Source organism: Geotrypetes seraphini, chromosome 6 (assembly GCF_902459505.1).
Source record: "Geotrypetes seraphini chromosome 6, aGeoSer1.1, whole genome shotgun sequence".
NCBI classification, from domain to species: domain Eukaryota; kingdom Metazoa; phylum Chordata; class Amphibia; order Gymnophiona; family Dermophiidae; genus Geotrypetes; species Geotrypetes seraphini.
The window spans coordinates 192229981-192249248 of record NC_047089.1 but is presented as its reverse complement, the minus strand read 5'-3'; the positions used below and the strand labels follow the sequence as shown (position 1 = coordinate 192249248).

Below are 19268 nucleotides of genomic sequence, written 5' to 3'. Positions count from 1 at the left end.
GAAAGGAATCTATGGCTCACACTCCACATGGAGCATCACACGGCATCCGGAGAGCGAGGCATACTGATCAGTCTGGCTGGTCCAACTACGTCCGAAGATTGAGCCATGCAGAGATTGAGCCCTGCCTAGGGGGTGCAAGCACGTGGTGGAGCAGATCGGAGGAACTGCGAGTGGTGAGAGTGTGCTTGATTCCTATTGCAGGTTCGGAGCAGGCTGACATAGCGGTGAGGGTGGGAAGACTAACAGCAGGAGCAGAGAAGTGAAGGGAGAGTCAGAGGAGGAGTTAAGGGGAGCGGAGAAGTGCACGGAGAATCGGAGGAGGAGTTAAGGGAAGCGGAGAAGTGCACGGAGAGTCGGAGGAGGCAGTAAAGGGGAGCGGACAGGAGCAGAGAAGGCAGGAGAAGCGATCAGAGAGGCAGTGAAAGTGAGCGGATAAAGGAGCACTGCCATCGGAGGACATAGAGAGAGGCAGTCGGGACACGGAGAGGGGAAGAGGTGGGTGGTAACTCCGCCCACCACCGACGTCACAGCCGATCTCCCCCCATAAAAGGGGACGAGCCAACGGAGGGTCCTCAGCGCTAGGCCAGCCTAGGGGGTGCAAGCACGTGGTGGAGCAGATTGGAGGAACTGCAAGTGGTGAGAGTGTGCTTGATTCCTATTGCAGGAGCAGGCTGACATAGCAGTGAGGGCGGGAGGACTAACAGCAGGAGCAGAGAAGTGAAGGGAGAGTCGGAGGAGGAGTTAAGGGGAGTGGAGAAGTGCACAGAGAGTCGGAGGAGGCAGTAAAGGGGAGCGGAGAGGAGCAGAGAAGGCAGAAGCAATCAGAGAGGCGGTGAAAGTCAGCGGATAGAGGAGCACTGCCATCGGAGGACGTAGAGAAAGGCAGTCGGGACACGGAGAGGGGAAGAGGCGGGTGGTAACTCTGCCCACTACTGACATCACAGCTGATCTCCCCCCATAAAAAGGGACGAGCCAAAGGAGGGTCCTCAGCGCTAGGCCAGCCTAGGGGGTGCAAGCACGTGGTGGAGCAGATTGGAGGAACTGCGAGTGGTGAGAGTGTACTTGATTCCTATTGCAGGTTCGGAGCAGGCTGACATAGCGGTGAGGGCGGGAGGACTAACAGCAGGAGCAGAGAAGTGAAGGGAGAGTCGGAGGAGGAGTTAAGGGGAGCAGAGAAGTGCACAGAGAATCGGAGGAGGAGTTAAGGGGAGCGGAGAAGTGCACGGAGAGTCGGAGGAGGCAGTAAAGGGGAGCGGAGAGGAGCAGAGAAGGCAGGAGAAGCGATCAGAGAGGCGGTAAAAGTGAGTGGATAGAGGAGCACTGCCATCGGAGGACGTAGAGAGAGGCAGTCGGGACACGGAGAGGGGAAAAGGCGGGTGGTAACTCCGCCCACCACCGACATCACAGCCGATCTCCCCCCATAAAAGGGGATGAGCCAAGGGTGCACAGCCGTTCGGCGCGGGGCGAAGGCGAGCGGCAAAGGCGCTCGCCTTAGCGAGAGCGCCTTTGCGAAGGGCCTCAAGAAGGGCCTCAAGGAAAGGCTTTCAATTTCAGTCTAACTTTAGTCTATCTTTCAACTCTCATCACCTAGCTAATTAACTAATTAACTTCTGTCTTTCCACTTTCTACCAAACATTTCACTGTCTTTCCACTTTCTACCAAACTTTCAACCAGGCAGACCTACCTAGCCAATAAGCAACCAGACATTTCACACAAACAACCAGATCTTTCACACTAAACAAAGGGCAGAATTTCTACCAAACTTTCAACCAGGCAGACCCTTCTACCTAGCCAAATAGCAACCAGGCCTTTCAAACTAAACAGGCAGACCTCACCAGTCACTCCATCCTCAAACCATTTAAATCAGACAGACCTTTCTTGCCCACCAACTAAAAGGCAGCCCTAACTAATAAATAAAACAAAAAAAATAAAATATAATAAAATCTTTTGAAAATGGCAGGTAGGACTTGGTTGCCACTATACCTAAAACTATAACTTCTCAATTTAACCAAGTAGAAGAATGGTTTAAAGAATATGATAAGGATATTGCAGGATTACAGAAAATTACTACTGATATTAAATTACAGATGGAAAACCAACAGAATTTAAATTCTTCTAAAGTAGTACAGGAGGCATTAATTAAAGATAATACCAATCTAAGAAGAAAACTTGAATCACTTGAAAACTTTTCAAGAAGTAATAATCTTAGATTAATCAATTTTCTTAGGATTACAACAATAACTCCTAGAGAAATGGTTAATCGTTATTTAAAAGAAATACAGTGGTACCTCGGTTTACGAGTGCACCGGTTTGCGAGTGTTTTGCAAGATGAGCAAAACATTTGCAAAATCGGTGCCTCGGAAACCGAGCATGGCTCGATTTACAAGCACCCCTTCCCCCCGCAATCCGGCACCCCTCCCTGCGATCCGGCACCCCCTCTGCCTCGAACCGGCACCCCCCCCGCCACGATCCGACCCCCCTCCACCCAATTGGGCACCCCCCGTCACGATCCGAACCCCCAACACGATTGTGCACCCCCCGACACGATCCAACCCCACCCGACACAATTGGGCACCATCCCCCGCCGCTTCTTACCCTCATCTGGGCACTCTTGAAGATCGGCCCTCATCTGCTGGGCCTTGAGCATCTGAGCATGCTCAAGGCCTGCGAGTTCACGTTCGTGAACTCGCAAGCCTTGAGCATGCTCAGATGCTCAAGGCCCAGCAGACGAGTAGGCCGATCTTCAAGAGTGCCCAGATGAGGGTAAGAAGCGGTGGGGGGGGGTGCCCAATTGTGTCGGGGGGGATGTCGGATCGTGTCCGGGGGGTGCCCAATCGTGGCAGGGGGTCGGATCGTGGCGGGGGGGTGCCCAATCGTGGCGGGGGGGTGCCGGTTCGAAGCAGGGGGGGTGCCGGATCGCAGGGGGGGTGCCTGATCGCAGGGGGGGGCCTTCGAGGGGAGCAATGCCGGTTCTCGGGGGGGGGGAAACGCATCAAAGCGAATTTCCATTATTTCCTATGGGGAAACTCGCTTTGATAAACGAGCATTTTGGATTACGAGCATGCTCCTGGAACGGATTATACTCGTAATCCAAGGTAATACTGTATTGTAATTCCTGAATCATCTATTCCACCTTTCACTCGGGTTTATTATCTTCCTGTTAAAGAAATTAAAGATCAAAAGAATTCACAAGAAGTAATTCAAGAACCTCAAGAACCTTTGGATGTGACTGCCTTATTGGAATCTTCAGATAGGGAAGTAGCCATTCCGGCAACTTTGCTTCTCTCAGTTGCTCTTAAAATGGATAAAACATGGTTACTGAAATTACACTTTAAAAATAAACATAAAGAGTTTTTGGGACTGAAAGTTCAAATGTTTCCTGATTTAGCCAGGGACACACAGAGGCGGAGAAAATAATTTCTGTTATTAAGACCAGCAATTACTGCCCTGGGGCTACCTTTTTTCTTAGGTATCCTTGCAAATGTATAGTCCATTATAAGTCGCATAAATTTGTTTCTTTGAACCTTCACAACTGACAACATTCCTATCACTGTCAAGGTTGGAGATAGCTCATGATGGATAGATGACGGCCTTACCACAGTTTTACCTATATTTTTTTCATTAATTGATTGCTTAAATTCCGTTTAATTTAATCTTGGATCTTATATGAGGACTTGAGCGAGATTTAAGATGGAATTTATTTCTTGATTTTTGCATACATGTTTAAATGTAATTCTTACATTTCTTTAATCACGCTTTCTGTACAAGTTTATACTTGATTGTTATATTTGAAAATTATAAATAAATAATTTTAAAAAAAAAGAAAATGGCAGGTAGAACAAGAAGCAACAAGACTTCACTCAAGACAGGCAGTCCAGTCACCGAAGGGATCCAGGGGGTGGCCACGGTCCTCGTGCAGGCAGAGGGGGAACCAGGATGGAGTACAGAGGTCTCTGTTCAGACCGAGGCCATCCCCACAAAGATGACCACAGTTTCCACACAGACGGATACAACGGATCAGCTAGATGGCAGCCTTTTGCTGGAACTGAGGAGCCTGAGAGAGGAGGTTCAGCGATTGAAAAGCATCCGAGACGATGAGGTCTTCATCGACGGAGTCATCTAGGAGCTGTCCCATATCTCCGAATGGGAACCTGACAAGACCATCCTCATTACGCCCAAAGCAATCAACCCTGCAACCTTGGGACCAACCATCGGAATTCAGGAAGAGGCTAGAGACGCTGATTCCTGGCAGCTGATAACTTCCTCCACAGGCAAACGCAGAAGACCTTCCTCTCATTTTGTCTCTTTCTCTCACATACATTTTATCTCTTTCTCTCACATCGATCCCGCAAATCACCTTGAGGAACAGATTCCAGCAGCTACAGGAAGGACCTGACAACGAGGTACAGGAAGTTGTTCAGCAGACGGTTCCAGTTCCGGTGATAACAGGTCGGCCCCCCCCTAGGAAGCGCAGAGTGGTGGTTATTGGGGATTCGCTGCTGAGGGGCACCGAGGGATCAATCTGTAGACCAGATTTACAATCGAGAGAGGTTTGCTGTTTGCCAGGGACCAGGATCCGGAATGTAACCGCTTGCCTGGACAGACTCGTCAAGCCCCAAGACCACTTCCCCATGCTTCTCATCCACGTCGGAACAAACAAAACTGCCAGGAACACCCCAAAGAGCATACCTAAGGACTTTAGAGCCCTGGGTGAGAAGCTGAGAAGGATGGATGCGCAGGTGGTTTTCTCCTCGATCCTCCCAGTGAGGGGCAAGGGTAGAGCCAGGGATGATCGCATCCAGAGAGCTAACGACTGGCTGCACGGATGGTGCAAGGAGATGAACTTCGGGTTCCTGCACCATGGAGAGGCATTACAAGGACTACAAGGACCGGACGGGCTACACCTGACCAGAAGAGGAAAAAACGTCTTTGGGCACCAACTAGCCCGCCTACTTCACAGGGCTTTAAACTAGGTAAGTTGGGGGAGGGTACAGGCACAATTAACCTACTTGGCAAGCCAAGCTGCCAATACTTTGTTGAGACTGAGGTAAGTAATCATTCCATTTTTGGGTTTGGGTCTGGAGTGGATATACACATTTCAGAATCTGGGGTAGGTTCACATTGTAATTCTGGGTCAGGGGAGAATGTACACATTTCCGAGTCTGGGGCAAGTTCACGCTGTAATTCTGGGTCTAAGAGGAGTACACACATAGCAAATTGCACTAAGGGAGTCAAAGTAGCTTAAGCGGGAATATCCCCACAGAGACATAGCAAACATATAACATGGAGGGCTATGTACGTCAACGCCCACAGTTTGGGAAACAAAATCCTGGAATTAGAGACGGAAATGAGGAACGCCGACCTGGATGTGGTGATGATATCCGAGACCTGGCTCACGGACTCCCACGGCTGGGACATGGTCATACCGGGTTACAACTTGCTTCGCCGTGACAGGGAGGGCAAAATGGGAGGAGGGGTAGAACTATATACCAAAGATGACATTAAAGTCACCAGAATCGCAGAGGTCAGGTACACAGGGGAATCCCTTTGGGTGAATTTGGCCAGGGGGGAAGGACAAATGCCTGTATCTTGGTGTAGTATACAGACCCCCAAGACAACTGGATGACCTAGATATGGAATTAATCAGAGATATAGAGAATATCATCTTGTGTGGGGACACAGTATTGTTAGGTGACTTCAATATGCCTGATGTGGACTGGACCACACTTTCCTCTGCGACCAGCAGCAGCAGGAGGCTATTAGACTCTATTCAGGGAGTAAGACTCAGGCAACTGGTATTGGAGCCAACAAGGGATCGGGCAATACTGGACCAGTTACTTACCAATGGAGAAAGTGTGACAGAGGTCTCGGTGGGCGACACGTTGGCCTCCAGTGACCACAATATGGTATGGTTCAATCTAAGGAAAGGTTTTGCCAAATCTAACACATTAACCAAGGTCCTCAGCTTCAAGGACACCAACTTCGAGTGCATGGGGTATTTCGTTCATCAGGTGCTGCTAAACTGAGCAGAAACAGATAATGTAGAAGTAATGTGGTCTCTGAAAGCTACCATACAAGAAGCAACCAACCGCTATATAAAATCGGTTAGTAAACGGCGAAGAAAAAATAAGCCACAGTGGTTTTCTGCAGAGATCTCAGACCTCATAAAAGAAAAGAAAAGAGCGTTCATCTCTTACAAACACTCAGGGAAGCAGGAATCTAGAGAAGACTATCTGATCAAGTCAAGAGCCGTCAAAACAGCGGTCAGAGAGGCCAAACTCCAAATGGAGGAGAATCTAGCGAAGAACATCAAGAAGGGCGATAAATCCTTCTTCAGATATATTAGCGACAGAAACAGAAACACAGGCGGGATAGTACGCCTTAGGAAACCAGACGGGAACTATGTAGAATCGGACTCCAAAAAAGCTAAACTTTTAAATGAATACTTCTGCTCAGTCGTCACCCGTGAGGCGCCAGGATCCAGCCCTCAGCTAAAGACAAGGGATAGCCCGGTGGACCCGTTTCGTAATTTTGAGTTTACGCCCAGCACTGTCCACTGTGAGCTGTCTAATCTCAAGGTTAACAAAGCAATGGGGCCAAACAACCTACACCCCAGGGTACTCAGGGAGCTTAGTGACGTCTTGGCGGAATCACTATCCGCGTTCTTCAATCTCTCCCTTAGTACAGGTAGAGTCCCGTTGGACTGGAAAACGTTTAACGTCATTCCACTCCACAAAAAAGGATGCAGGTCAGAGGCTGCAAACTACAGACCGGTGAGTCTCACATCAATAGTGAGCAAGCTAATGGAGACTCTTCAAACGCCAATTGGATACGATCCTGAACGAGGAGAATCTACGAGATACCCATCAACACGGATTTACCAAGGGGAGGTCCTGCCAATCCAACCTAATCAGCTTCTTTGACTGGGTGACGGGGAAGCTGGATGTTGGGGAGTCCCTGGGCATCGTATACTTGGACTTCAGCAAAGCATTCCATAGTGTCCCACACCGCAGGTTGTTGAGCAAGATGAGCTCTATAGGATTGGGAGACACATTGACAGCATGGGTTGGGGACTGGCTTGGAAGTAGGCTTCAGAGGGTGGTGGTGAACGGCACCCCTTCTGAAACGACAGAAGTGATCAGTGGAGTGCCGCAGGGCTCGGTCTTGGGCCCGATCCTTTTCAACATCTTCATAAGGGACTTGGCTGAGGGGCTTCGAGGTAAAATAACGCTATTCACCGATGACGCCAAACTATGTAATGTAGTAGGCAAGAACACAACAGACAAAAAAACAGTGCTTGTCGATAACTCAATGCCTGACAGTATGGTGCACGACTTACTCCTACTGGAGCGCTGGTCCAGGTCCTGGCAACTAAGTTTCAATACCGAAAAATGTAAAGTCATGCACCTTGGCAGCCAAAATCCATGCAAGACTTACACCCTTAATGGTGAGATCCTAGCGAGGACTGTAGCAGAACGCAACTTAGGGGTGATCATCAGCGAGGACATGAAGACTGCCAAGCAAGTGGAGAAAGCTTCATCTAAGGCAAGACAAATCATAGGTTGTATACGTAGGAGTTTCGTCAGCCGTAAGCCCGAACTCATTATGCCATTGTTTAGATCCATGGTGAGACCCCATCTGGAATACTGTGTACAATTCTGGAGGCCGCATTACCGCAAAGATTTGCTGAGACTTGAGTCGATTCAGCGAATGGCCACCTGGATGGTCTCAGGACTCAAGGATCTCCCGTATGAGGAATGGCTGAATAAATTGCAGCTGTACTCACTTGAGGAACGCAGAGAAAGGGATGACATGATCGAGACGTTCAAATATCTCACGGGCCGTATTGAGGTGGAAGAGGATATCTTCTTTTTCAAGGGCCCCACGGCAACAAGAGGGCATCCGTGGAAAATCAGGGGTGGGAAACTACACGGTGACACCAGGAAATACTTCTTCACCGAAAGGGTGGTTGATCGCTGGAATAGTCTTCCGCTACAGGTAATTGAGGCCAGCAGCGTGCCTGATTTTAAGACAAAATGGGATCATCACGTGGGATCTCTTCACAGGGAAAGGTAGGGGAGGGTTATTGCGGTGGGCAGACTTGATGGGCCATGGCCCTTATCTGCCATCTGTTTCTATGTTTCTATGAACTCATGCCAAAAGCATGTAGCGCCCTACATCCCAAGGCAGAGTAGCATTACAGACAGATGAATGTGCCCTCTACCTGGTAGCCAATATTAGACAGGGAGCCAAAGCCCCCTCTGTATATCCAGAGCTGGGGTCATGCCAGACAGGGAGCCGAAGGCTTTCTGTACATAGAGCAATGACAAACTGGCAGCTGAAGCCTCTGTGAACAACCAGAGAAGTGTAAGTGCCAGACAGGCATCCCAAGCCCCTCTATATCTTCATAGCTGGGGCAGTGCCAAATAGACAGCCAAATCCAATCCGCCAAGCCAGAGAGGGAGCAGTCACAGAAGATAATCGAAGATGCCCTGTATGTTCAGAGAAGAAGGAGTGCCAGATAGGCAGCCGCAGTTGTGCTGTATCTCCAGAGAGCAAGCAGAGCCGGCAGGGAGTCAAAGCCGCTGTGTACATTCAGAGATGGAGCAGCACCAGACAGGCAGCTGAAGCCGCTGTATACATTCAGAAATGGAGCAGCGATAGACAGAGAGCCGGAGTTGCTCTGTACATTTAGAGATGGTTAGTGCCAGAGATGGAGCAGCACCCAACAGGCAGCCGAAGCTGTCCCTGACATCCAAAGACAAAGCCGTGCCAAGACCAGGAGCTGATGTCAATCTGGCAAACAAGGCCAATCTATACATCCAGAGATAAAGCATGGGCCCACATACAGTCAGAGCTGCACTCAACATTCAGCAATGGACCCTTGACAGATATGTAGCAAGAGCAGCTCTCTGGGCTGTTATTTCTACTTTAGCATGTATAGTTACATAGTATATCTCAAATGTTCTCTATTTACCATAACTCAATCATTGTACCACTAGCTTTCCAAACATGTTTTGTCCCTTTTGTCTTGACTATGCTGTGTACGTACTCCTGTAACCCTTTCTGGGTTCTTTTGGGAAGATGGGCTAAATGAATGAATGAATGAATAAATAAGCCAACCAACCAAAGGACTGCTCAGCCTAGGCACTATTTTATTGAAAATCCATTTGGGAGAGCAACTGCTCCCCTTGCACCCCACCTTGCTACACCTCTGAATATGACCCCTATAATACTGGCCAAATAAAACTGTGACTTCAACAAAACGGCAGAATAATGAGGGTTTTGTGACCCATTTGGGGTTCCAACTTATAGTTTAGGGAGTTGTGGCTTACACTCTATGCCAGACATGTCAAAAGCTGGCCCACGGTGTAATAAAATTTGGCCCGCCCAACAATTACAAAATTTCACTTAAGCTGGCCCGCCAGCAGACAGGTATAAACACATCAGCTGTAAGTTCATGCGGCTTCCCAGTCTCACATTAAAGCAGCCTACAGAGGATCACTGGTCGGCTTTAACGATCCTAGCAGGCTGCCGTAGCCTCAGTAGCACGTTCCCTCTTACGCAGTCCCATATGTCAGAGGAGGGGTGGTACCACGGCAGAGGGAGCATGCTGCGGAGGCTGACAGCAGCCTGCTAGGATCGCTACAGATGACCGGCGATCCTCTGCAGGCTGCTTTAATGTGAGACCGGGAAGCTGGGAGGGAGAGAAGGAAGACAGGGCCAAATCTCAGGCCAAAAGGAAAGATGCCAGATCTCCGGAGGAGGGAAGGGAAAAAGAAAAAAGGAAACCCTGGCAAGCAATTATCAGAGGACAACCAGAGCCAGGGACCACAACATGATTTGAATAATGACCAGACAACAAAAGGTAGAAAAAATAATTTTATTTTCTGTTTTGTGATTGCAATATGTCAGATTTGAAATGTGTATCCTACCACAGCTGGTGTTAGACAGCAGACGTGAACTAGGACCTAAAAGAGAGAGGAAAAGTCTTTTTTATTTAGTTTGTTTACATCACAGAGCGGTGTGGGGTTGGAAAGGTTGTAACCCAATACTTCTACTAAGACTAAGGGCCTGTTTTACAAAGCTGTGCAGCAACAGCCCCGAAGCTCTTTAAATCTCTATGGGCTTTGGGGCTGTTACCGCGTGGCTTTGTAAAACAGGCCCTAAGGGGTCCTTTTATTAAGGTACGCATTTAGCGTGTGCTAAATCAGTTAGCGTTCCTTAATAAAAGGACTCCTAAGTATCTTAATAAAAAATTTGGCCCACCACTTAGCCTACATTTTAGATTTCAGTCCCTTATGTGATTGAGTTTGACACTCTTGCTGGATCTTCTGTTTGTTGTTGCCTTTTGAACATTGGAAATAAACATGCTCTGCCATGGCGGGGCTTATCTGGAAAAGATCCGCAAAAAGTGCAAGGGCGAAAACTTAAGCCCCGCCACCACTAATGCAAAAAGTGTGCGGGCAAAAACTTAAGCCACGCCATCTTATAAATTATTAAACTATTGAAGCCCTCCGAGGAAATTATTCACATTATTTGAATAATGACTCGGGGGTTCAAGGGGGGGCAGAGCCCCCCTTGTATATCACTTTCCCCAAGTATTCACTTAGCATGGTGTTAGCTAAAACTGTGGCGGGGGTTAACTTTTTGGCGGGGCTTATCTGGAAAAGATCCTAGTTATTTTGGAACATTCAAGTTTCAAGTTTAAGTTTCAAGTTTTATTAAATTTGATAAATCGCTTATTTCATACTAAGCGAGTAACAATTTAAAAAATATGTTGTCTTCTGCTATAACTATTGCCTATGTCCCGATTATAGCAAATTTTTTTGAAAAAGATGGTAAGTAAAACCTAATAGATATTAAACTTTATTTTATACATATGCTAATTTCTTTAATTAATTCAGTTTATATAGCTCAAAAAATGCCATTTAGTAAATAATCTAAAAAAAAGTTATGGATAGACAATACATAGAAAACCACAAGATAGCAGTTTCTAAAAGCCATTTACCAACGTAAATTGACTAGTTGAAAACTTCCTGGCAAATAGTCCTTTGAATTTAATGCCAGAACCTCAGCTGCTCGGTTCATTTTCTTTTGACAAATATAGCTCCTAGAAAACACGTCCGAAGTATAAACGGATACATTTGTCACTGCTTCATGGACCGTTTTATAACGTGTATTATTAACAATACTTAGAAGACACATTATAGCTGTCTGGTAGTATATAATCGGTGTTATGCAGTCAGGTTCAGTCCTGCACAAACCAGAAAAAATAATCTCACCTGTACTGGAAAGCATAGTCATTAACATCGCAAAGCACAGCCATGTAAGCGGAACCTGCGGCTTACTCATTCCCGACCCTAGGGTGTGGAACAGATATTACATTCAGACGTTTTATTTAGGTAGTATTATTTCAGGCTTTAAACACTACATAAAACAAAGGAATAGCTCTGAATATCGAATCCCTACGGCAAGGCCCTTATCACTGTACCTCCGGATTGGAGATCCTGTCCCAGTATCGGTCGCCCACAAGAAAATATTTTCCGTTGGTTGGAACTTTCAGGCCCTTAAAGTTCTGCAACTCATTGATCTCCTACCTAGACCACGAATCTGTCTGACTGACTCTCCCTTCTGGTCTGCAAGTAATGCAGCTCATTAGTCTTTCATCCACAACTTGGTAACCAAACAAAATCGCTAGAAAAAACAGATTCCATGCTTTCGCCCTTCTGACCGTATCCTCTGAGTATAAAGCATAGGATCCGGCTCCCCTTTTCTCTGCGAGCAGTTTATTTACACAAGCACCGAGAGTATGTTACCATATTTTTAATAATAATTTATTTTCTTATATACCGGCCCAACCGGAAGTTCCGGGTGGTTCACAGCAAGAGACACTGAGACATATCAGCGAAGAAACAAAATACAGTAGAATTCAGTGGAATACAATATGATGCAGTACAATGTAATATAATGTGAAATCATTGCATAAATTTGCCAAACAATAGGTTTTTATTGATTTTCTGAACTCAAAGTAAAATTGGGATTGGGCACGTGGCCCCACCCCATTCCACCCATAGCCCTGCCCCATTCCATCCTCATCTCCTCAGGGAGGCCTCTAGGGTCTCTGCACATATGTGGATGTAAGGCAGGGGTGTCAAATAAAGAATAACACGGTGGCAGTTACCTGCGGGTAGCCGCAGGTAACCCATCGAAATGGTGGGCGGGGGGAAGTGCTTACTGTGGGCACGGGGACAAGGCCATCCACCGCTCTGTGGAGCGGTGAATGGCCTTATCCCCACAGTTAAGGGAGGGAAGACGCGCGGTCACCGATCACGCACGGCCCCCTCCATCCCTCCCTACCTACAGCCAAATCTATCTCCCTTCCTCCCCCTTACCTTCATGGCGCTTTCATAAAAAACTTACTGAAGTCAGCAAAGCCTGCCTGTCTGCAGTCGCGTGTGTGTGGGCGGAAGCTTCTCCTCTTATGCAACTTCCGGTGTCAAACGCAATCAAATAAGGGGCCAAAATCTGAAAAAAAGGCTAAGTTGCGGGCCAAAATTTTTTTTTTTTGATACTTAGTGGTCCTTTTATTAAGGTACGTTGATCGATTTAGCGCGCACTAAATGCACACCTTAATAAAAAGAACTCTTAGTCATAGCAGAAGTATAGGGTTACAACCTCTCTAACCCCATGCCGGCTCTGTGATGTAAATAAAATAAATAAAAAAGACTTTCCTCTCTCTTTTAGGTCCTAGACAGGCATGGGGGTCAAATTTTGGATTAGTCATTCTGCTCATATGTGTGTGCTCTTGTTGAGGCGGGGGTGAATGAGAGAGTATTGTGCATTATTATTCAATAATATAACTGCAAGGGAGTAGGGGTGGGGATGGGGGCAGAGAAGGTTGAGAAGCATGCAGGCAGGTGGGTGTTGAAATAATAAAAACTGTTCCCTGGAATGCATGAGGCCTCTTGGATACCATTGTAATAAATGAATAGAAAATGGAATGTGGGCCTCCTTGATCTCTCTCCTTCCCTTTAGAAACCCCCAAAATACCTTTCCTCAGCTGGTCTGCTTGGGACCTGACTGCAGGTTCATGACATTTCTCCCCAAATTGTGCATGGCCCCAGTCTGCAGAATTTATGTGGGTAGCAGGTGCTTTGATAGGTGCCTTATCAGGCATCAGTTACAAAGAAAGAGCATAGTGGAAAGTAGTTAGCAAGGAATAAAAAAGAACAAAAACCAAGGAACATTAAAAACAGAAATTGGAATGGGAGTAGAATTTGAATTACACAGTGGAGAAAGTTGAAATACCTCACAGCATGCTCATCAGTAATGAGGGTGGCATAATGATTTTAATTTTAAGGGCTATATTCGTAGATTAATTCTGATATGAATGCTTGTGCCACTTATTTCTGTGAAGGTGAGTGATCTGGTAGGAAGATGAAGAACAATGTTTTGTAGTGAGCCTGGCTGAGTTGCCCTGTAGCAGGTGAATGGGGCAAAGTAGTATGCATTTATTACCTGCCAGTGATTAGGAAGAACAAAGTTAGGATGACCAGAAGTGTGAATCCACCCTTAGCAGCGGTGGATCTGTAGGTTCACGTGGCCTGCAGAGGATCACTGGTCAGCAGTAGCGATCCTAGCAGGCCACTGTAGCCTCAGCTGCACATTCCCTCTGGTGCGGTCCCGCCCTGCGGCCCTGTACGTCAGAGGAGGGGCGGGACTGCGCTAGAGGGAACATGCAGCTGAGGCTACGGTAGCCTGCAAGGATCGCTACTGCCAGCCAGCGATCCTCTGCAGGCCGCGTGAACTTACAAATGATGTACCGGCGGACCAGCTTTGGGGGAAATTTGAAATTGGTTGGCGGTCCAAATTTCTGTACCCTGCGGACCAGATTTGGCCCACGGGCCAGAGTTTCACATGTATGATGTAAGGCAATAATGTTATACTCATGCATACATATTTATTTATTTATTCAATTTTCTATACCGTTCTCCCAGGAGAGCTCAGAACAGTTTACATGAATTCATTCAGGTACTCAAGCATTTATATGTGTGATATTGCATTGCATCTGCACATGCACAAAGACCCTCCAGCTGTGGCCCCAAGTTGAAAGCTTTTCAAAACCCAGACGGGTTTTACCTGTCTGGACACCTGGACTATCTCTAAAAAGAGGACATATCTGAGTAAATCCGGACATCTGGTAACCCTAACTGAGAGCCCAGTTTTTTTTAGTGACCAGGGACCAGGGTAAATTATGCCCTGAATGCCTGTGGTATGTAATTCTGGACAGAAGGGTAATCTAGGGTTACCATTTGGCTCCAGAAATAGGAGAATGGATTGAGACATCCGGGTTTTATTTTCATTGCTTTCAATGGAAGTAAAACCCAGACGTCTCTATCAGTGGCGTAGCAAGGGTAGGGGCGCCCAGGGTGGATGTGAACTTCCACGCCGACCCCTGCCCCACTGCATGCAAGCACCCTTTCTCTCACTGCCAAAAATGTAAACCCCTGACATCCCCTCCTCCCCCGACACCAAGGTCTGAGGCAATCGGGGGCCTTAGGCCTCTCCCAGTGCATCTTGGTGATGTACTAAGAGAAGCTTAAGGCTCCAATTGGCTCAGATGCCTAAGGCCCCTCCTCTAGGGAAGAGGCCTTAGATGCCCTAACCAATCAGGACCTTAGACCCCTTCCAGTGCATCCAGGATGCACCAGGAGGGAAAAGGCCACCATTATGAAGAGGCAGGAGGTGATGGGCATCCCTCTGCCTAATTTTTGATGAAAGGTATGGGGGGACAGTGAAGGGGGTAAAGGGTTCTTGAGCTGGGGGGGTCTGATCAAACCCCCCCCAGTCCATTAGAATTCTATGATTTTGTGGGAGGGGTCAGGGATATCGGAAAGGAGGCGCTTGGTGTCTGGGGTGTCAGAGGGAAGGCGCATGCGCACACAAGTGGCAAGGGGTCAGAGAAAAGCCAGCACCCCCACCAAGACGGTGCCCGGGGTGGAACACCCCTCCCCCCTTTACTACACCACTGGTCTCTATCTGTCCTCCTTACTTCCATTCCTCCTTACATTCTGTCCTCCTTACTTTCAGTGGAAGTAAAAGCCAGATGTCTCAAATTATTCTCCTTTTTCTGGAGCCTTATGAATAGCCTTACTGGGTCAGACCAATGTTCCATCTAGCCCAGTATCCCATCTTCATGGAGGCCAATCCAAGACAAGTCACAAGTACCTGCCAAAAACCCAAATAGTATAGAGCAAATTGGGTCTAATATGGATGTTTCCAAAAGACTTGAAGGACCCAAATAGTAGCATCATTCCATGCCATCGATCCAAGGCAAGCAGTGGCTTCTCCCATGTCTATTGCAGACTATGAACTTTTCCTCCAGGAACTTGTCCAAACCTTTTTTAACTGTTCTTACCACATCCTCTGGCAAAGCGTTCCAGAGCTTAACTATTGTCTGAGTGAAAAAATATTTCCTCCTATTGGTTTTATAAGTATTATTCTGTAACTTCATTGAATGTCCCTTAGTCTTTGTAAATCTTGATGCAGTAAAAAATCGATCCACTTGTACCCATTCTACACCACTCAGGATTTTGTAGACTTCAATCATCTTTCCTCTCAACCATCTATTTTCTAATCTGAAGAGTCCTAACCTCTTTAGTCTTTCCTCACATGAAAGGAGTTCCATCCCCTTTATCATCTTGGTCGCTCTTCTTTGAACCTTTTCTAGTGCTGCTAAATCTTTTTTGAGATAAGGAGACCAGAATTGAATGCAATACTCAAGGTGACTATTGAGCGTTACAGAGCGATGCAGAGGCATTATAACATTCTTAGTCTTGTTTACCAACCCTTTTTTAATAATTCCTAGCATCTTGTTTACTTTTTTGGCCGCCACCACACATTGGGTGGAAGGTTTCAGCATATTGTCAATGATGACACCCAGATCTTTTTCTTGAGCTCTGACCTCCAAGTTGGACCCTAGCATCCGGTAACTATGATTTGAATTATTCTTCCCAATATGCATCACTTTGCATTTGTCCACATTAAATTTAATTTGCCATTTGGATGCCCAGTCTTCCAATTTCCTAAGGTCTTCTTGCAGTTTTTCATAGTCCGCATGCATTTTAACAACACCAAGCTCCCACCCAACTGACTTTGCAAGACTGTCACAGGAGGTTGCAGCAGCCATTTTAAGATTGGAAGCAACATAGGTTGTTTTTGCTTTTACCGGTTCCAATCTCAAAATAACTACCATGACCTCATTGTCTCAGCAATTATTTTGATTATGGAGCTGACATGAGCAGGAGCAATTGGTGATCACAAATGCCCAAAAGAGGCCATGAGACCACCAAGGCTTCTAACGGTAGGTTCATGGAAGGCCTTTGGGTGATGGAAGGGCAGGGATGGTAGTTTGGTTTCAGCCCAAAATGCCAATGTCTGAACCTGGATTTTGTGCTGGTTTCAGAACTAAAACTGAACTTCAGTTGGCCCTAAATTCCTTAAAATCCCAATTCATGTCTTCTACTTCTACCACTTTCCTATCTCTGGAAAAGGTTTCTGTGTGTACATTAAGATTTTTCAAATATTTAAACATCTGCATCATATCACCCCAATTTTCTTCTTTTCCTCCAGTTTATACGATTTCAAGTCATCAAGTTCTACTACTACCGTTATTTATCATTTCTATAGTACTTCCTCGTCCCGTGTAGGCAGGACACTGCAGAAAGAATACTTCTGGGGCAGATGGGAGGCATGCTTTGTTGCACCACCGGCTGCCCAAAGATTTTAAATTACTGCAGTGAGGGGTGGTAGGTGGAGGAGCCAGGAGAACCATACTTCTGATTGCCAATTTTGGGGAAGCCATGGCCCCTGTGGCCCCTCCCCTTTCCAGCACCTATGAGTGTAAGTACCAAAAGATGGAGTCAGAGCACTGTGCCAGCCTACTAGTGAGGATGAAGCAGTTACCCCCACTGTTAAGGTCTGTCACCATCCTAACTGTGGCTTATACCAATATCACCAGCCTAAGTTGCCTAGTGGCTAGGTGACACTTGGTGTGGTTGTCAATCAATCACTAGGTGCCATTTGTAAAATCACACCTAATTCAACTTAGGTGCTGGTAGGCATCATAATGTTAGGTGCCAGTATATTAGGCCAGGTTTTTCTTGACTTAATTTACCAGCACCTAAGGCAATCCATGCCCAAACTCTGCCCCAACCATGCCTACTTTTCAGATAGGTGCCAGTAGGCACCTTGGTGTAGATGCATACCCCAAAATTAATTTTTTTAAAACTGGTTTTCAATTTTTTAAATGGTGCTGTTCAAGTAAGTGCCGATTGAACCAATTATAAAAAGTTAGGTGCCTAGATCGGCTAAGCCTTAGTGCCTGCAAGTTAGGTGCCTAGATTGGTTAAACCTTAGTCCCTGCAAGTTTTTCATGATTTCTTCTCTCTGGGTTTTTATCATTTTCTTCTTTTTATAAAGTTGATTATATAAGTTAATTTCTCTGTTCCTGACTAGTGCGATTGGTGAGATTTTCAGCATAGTCAGCATTGTAAGTATCGGTCAAATGATTTTTTTATTTTGAGTCCTTTGGGGATGATGTCTTTATTTTTTGCAGATTGTCAGAAAGTAAAGGTGGCTGTTCAGTTTTGTTTCTTTTCCTTACTCGTTTCACAGATATATATTCTGATATAGGTCATCATTTGCTCATTTCTGAGGAAGTGTTACCTTCAAAGCTCATTATAAAACATATTTAGTCCAATACAAAGGTATCATATTTTCTTTTCTCTGTTATTTATTTCTATTACCAATAAAATTACAGAAATATCTGTACCATATTGTATGTGTATTTTCAGAAATCCATTAGTAGTAGGTGCTCCCTGCAACTAGACAAGTATTACTGCAATCTCATTTGTGATACTCATCACTGATAAATTTCTATGAGGGATTATACAGTATAAGATTGCATTTTAAAATAGTAAATGTATCTCACATATGCATCAATCACAATAACCTGAGTGTCCATAATTTGCACATGGAAGTAATTAGTAATTTAGCATTGCTGATCAGTTGGGTATAACAACTGGGTTAGTATGGTCTTTGTGGTGGGGCAGTGGATTTGGTGTAAGGAAGGAATGTTTCTACCACAGATGTTATTTTTCTTTATTGGGCTTAGTTGGTGTTGGAGGATGGGATATTATAGAGTTTGTTTTGGAACGGGGAAAGGGATGGTGGACGATTTTGCTGTCCAGTGTGTTTTACTTTGCTTTGAAGTTGTATGTATTTGATACAGGATAGAATCATGTCCTGTCTCTCTCATAGGGGTTCCGGGGATATCAGAAACAAGATCCCTGGCCTTTTATGTTTAATTTGGGCCTGATGGTATATGGTTCTACCATTTGGAAGTGCAGCTAGTGGGGGAGGGGGGAAGGGATTATAATTGGTTTTGAGGTTTGATTGTACTTTTGATTATTGTAGAAGTTTGGTAGTTTTCAATAAAATGTCTTAACACTAAGGCCTAGATTCACTAAACCTAGATCTTGTACCCATGATCGCAAAACCAGTTTTACTGGTTTTGTGATCGTTCCCCAACCCGATTCACTAAACTCCTGCCAAATCATTCTCCGCTCCGCTCCTCCCATGCAAATTAGTAAAACCCCATGCAAAATAGCCAAGCGATTGATTCATTAACAATTGCTTGGCTATTTTGAATTGGTTTTTAATTTTTTACTATTTTAAAATCCGACTGCTGCAGACCTGTCAGTAACTGTGTTACTGACAAGTCTGCCTGTTTTGGGTGTGGTTTTTTTTTTTTTCATTTTTTTAATGGCACTGATATTTTGCATGTACTACACACGCAAAATATGAGGCCTATTTAAAAAAAACCTCTCCCCCACTCAACAAAGTGCCCCACGTGCCGAACACCCCTCCACACATGCCAAAATGGCAGGAGGGATGCTGACTCCCTCCTGCCTCATGCCAACATCCCTCGTGCCGAACCCCTCATGCGCCAAACCACCGCAATGCCCCTGAACAGCCCCCGTGGTGAACATCCCCCACACACACACCGCAATGCTCCCTGCCCTCCCCTGGCACTTACCTTATTAGTTGGGAGCAAGAGGAACCGCAAAACTCCTGCTTCGATGCCCAGCCCCGTCACCACTGGGCCTTAGACCCCACCCCAGTGCGTCATGTGATATACGGGGAGGGGCCTAAGGCCCTGATTGGCTCAGACGCCTCAGGCCCCTCTCAAGGGAGGAGCATGA

General features: G+C 46.1%; 1 protein-coding gene across 1 annotated transcript in view; it reads right to left on the bottom strand.

The window, feature by feature from the left end:
• The window catches only part of LOC117362934 (disintegrin and metalloproteinase domain-containing protein 9-like), a 379468-nt gene extending 367660 nt beyond the window's left edge, over positions 1-11808 (bottom strand). Inside the window, exons 1-2 of the mRNA XM_033950024.1 lie at positions 11495-11808; positions 11286-11363 (exon numbers count right to left, since the gene is read on the bottom strand). Coding sequence (XP_033805915.1) covers positions 11286-11355 — 70 coding nt within the window. The 5' untranslated portion in view covers positions 11356-11363; positions 11495-11808. The remainder of the gene's footprint in view (positions 1-11285; positions 11364-11494) is intronic.
• Between the last annotated feature and the right edge of the window lie 7460 nt (positions 11809-19268).